Source organism: Lipomyces doorenjongii (genome assembly GCF_038497915.1).
Source record: "Lipomyces doorenjongii strain NRRL Y-27504 unplaced genomic scaffold V1508scaffold_202, whole genome shotgun sequence".
Taxonomy (NCBI): Eukaryota; Fungi; Ascomycota; class Lipomycetes; order Lipomycetales; family Lipomycetaceae; genus Lipomyces; species Lipomyces doorenjongii.
In genome coordinates, this window is record NW_027118269.1 from 5,745 (window position 1) to 8,486 (window position 2,742).

Here is a 2,742-nt window from a genome sequence, read left to right on the forward strand (position 1 = left end):
CCTGGAAGCAACACCGCGTATCTCTCACTGATTGATCATGTAGTTAGTCACACGCCGGATAATCATGCCAGCGCTTATGCATTAGCTTCGGCCCATGTCATATTTATTCAGCTACTTCATCGATTCGTATTCAGGATCCACGAGTGAAATTAAGTCCTTGTTCGCACCCAACCACGAGTTGGCCAACTGAATGCAGGTCTTGAGAAGTCACTAAAATTCTGTGGCAGATCGCGATCAATGTGAATATCTCTGGCGGCATGATACCCTAACCCTCATCGAAGCCGTAACCTCCGCTCTTCCCCTTGTATCAAGCCGATGCAACAACTTTTACACCAAACTCATATCGTTCTAATGAGATTATCGGTTCAGTAAAAACAAATATCTTACGGGAACAAAATCCGGCTTGAAGAGTTTATGGGCTTCGTTCCGGCTTAGTTGTACCTTCCGGCATATCGGCTTCCGTCAGTCTGAACTTATCTGTTCAGGGTTCAGGGCAGCGCTGATTTCTGAGTCCTCTTTAGTCGACCGTCATACGAATTCACACAGACCCACAACTACTTCGTCCATTCAATTCAATTTTAGCGATGGTCGACTCAGTAACACTCCAACATCAAGCAATAGGTGTTCAAAAATTTGATATTCCGGATGGGCCGGCAAATAAACTTTTGATAGCTGGCGTTGTGGGTGTAGTAGTATTATCTCTTCTTCGGTACGTTGCGATTGTCATTCTCACACTTACTGCCGTCGAAGAACCTCATATTAGCTACAGTCGCTTCAGTTCCGAGTCTAGCGAACGTTTTGTATCTGAGGGTGGCGACCGTGTGGAAGGCACTCCACCTGTGTTGGACAGAAATCTGATGTATCGTGCCCAAGGCACTATAGCCACATCGAGCATTGTACGAACAGCGGCATACCTGCGGCATGAGGCTGTTGCGGAGGAGGGCGACAGAGTGGATGAAGCACAACTCGAGGCCAGACTGTTGATAAGGAATCTGGCATATACTGGCAAGCACCCCGTCACGTCCAGCCTTAGACGAACAGCGGCTTACCTGCGGTACGAGGCAGGCCCTTGGAGTCTTTTCCGTGGAATGTCTGCATACATCGCGAAGGAAGTTGCGAGAGTGTTCTATAAAGATTTGGGCTCCCTCATATTACCAAATAGCTTGCAGCCGTTGCTTTCTTTGATCGTTGACCTCTGTGTCGCTCCATTTTCCCTAGTTTTGACCCAGTGAGTCGCTCTGCTTTAAATTATAAAGTGTATTTTTTGTTGACAATGTGAAGCGTTATTGTCACGATCCCGACAAAGAGAACCTGGTTTTTTCGCCTTAGGCATACTCCTCTTCATCTGAGCTTGCTCACTCTACCTGTTCTGGCTACTGAATTTATTGTACTCAAATTCGTGTATCTACTTCCTAACACACTCATATCCAAGGTCGCCATGCCTTCTATGGCACAGGACGGGTTGAGAAGATTCTTTGGTGTCCTTATGCTTTTGTCAGGCATTGCCGTCTATCTCGCACTTTTTCTCTCGCTAAGTGTTCCTGCTACGATTGTTCGCATTCGCGTACAAGCGTCCTTACTTCCTGATGGAGAAGAGCCGATTATTCCTTTTGACCGCAAGAGTTTTGGAACAATATCCTCCTTGCGTAATGCAATGTATGGATTGGTGAGCACCTGGAAGACGTTCGACTCGTCCGACAAAAAGAGATATTTCAAGTCGATTGTGAAGTTTTATGTAATTGGAGCGAGTGTAGTAGGTGGCATTTTTCTGTTACTCCTCGTAGAGGGGCTCTCGCTAGCAAAAGAGAATCTTGAAATCGCACAGTATTTGAAGAAGGCACGTTCTTGGGATATGCTACTGAAGAAGCCGTAAAAATGCTGCAGAACGCTGAGGTAGGGATGGCGTTATGTTAGAATAATAAGTGTTTACAGCTTGATGCCTGATTTGTTCCCATAAGGTGGGTTGAGCTTGTATAGTAGATCAAGATTATATGTCCCCTTGAGACCAATACGTCTGCCGATAATTATCATCTATGGTATTGGCAGAAGTTAGAAGCTTGACGATATCGCGCCGTTGTTGATACCTTGAACAATTTTTGTTTGACCACGGCATTTGTAATACTATGATCCCAAAGGCTAACTTAACAACACTCATTTCACCTTGCCGTAATGTCTCCCTTGGAGAGGATCAGAACTCGCTGTAAGCGCCTCGACAACAGAGCCCTCAACGATGACAGTGATGACGAAGCAGCAATCGAAATCCGAGTCGACCGTGACAACTGCTATGTCCAGGATTCTCGAGTAGAAGAATATTTCTGGTAGACTGATTATACAAGGCATTATGCAAAATCTGCATCAACATACCCACTGGCTGTTGCAGGGCCGGGTTGCCAATTGCTCCTGGACAACCATCTCCCGCAGATAGAATCGAGAATGCTGGGAAGGCTGCACCCAACGAGAACAGACTAGGTTGCCGTAAGTTCCCTCAGATACTTAAATGTACTTTGACAGTCCGGTAGTCAGTGTTAATGACACAAAAGATCCAAACTGGCTGTGTAATTGGTGGTGTAGTCATCAAGATGACTACTCGTAGATGGCCGCTGTAGCTATGGGATTACTAAGCGATCCCAGCTTCCGAGGTTGCAGGTAGGGCTGTTGCGAATGCGAATATTCGCAGATATCCGCAATATTCGTTATTCGTATTCGCAATCCAAAACAGTGCGAATAATATTCGCTAATTTT

At 45.8% G+C, this 2,742-nt stretch overlaps 1 protein-coding gene across 1 annotated transcript; it reads left to right on the forward strand.

Moving 5' to 3' along the window:
• The first annotated feature begins 502 nt into the window (after window positions 1–502).
• On the forward strand, window positions 503–2,020 carry V1508DRAFT_429097 (uncharacterized protein). Its single transcript, XM_066941860.1, is given in 4 exon segments — window positions 503–538; window positions 572–1,227; window positions 1,271–1,273; window positions 1,284–2,020. The coding sequence occupies 3 exon segments, from the start codon at window positions 585–587 to the stop codon at window positions 1,871–1,873; spliced, it is 1,236 nt and encodes a 411-aa protein (XP_066792024.1). The 5' UTR covers window positions 503–538; window positions 572–584; the 3' UTR covers window positions 1,874–2,020.
• Window positions 2,021–2,742: the final 722 nt, after the last annotated feature.

Bases quoted from the DNA above. Each gene is read 5' to 3' on its own strand.
- V1508DRAFT_429097 (XM_066941860.1), top strand. From the start codon at position 585: ATGGTCGACTCAGTAACACTCCAACATCAAGCAATAGGTGTTCAAAAA.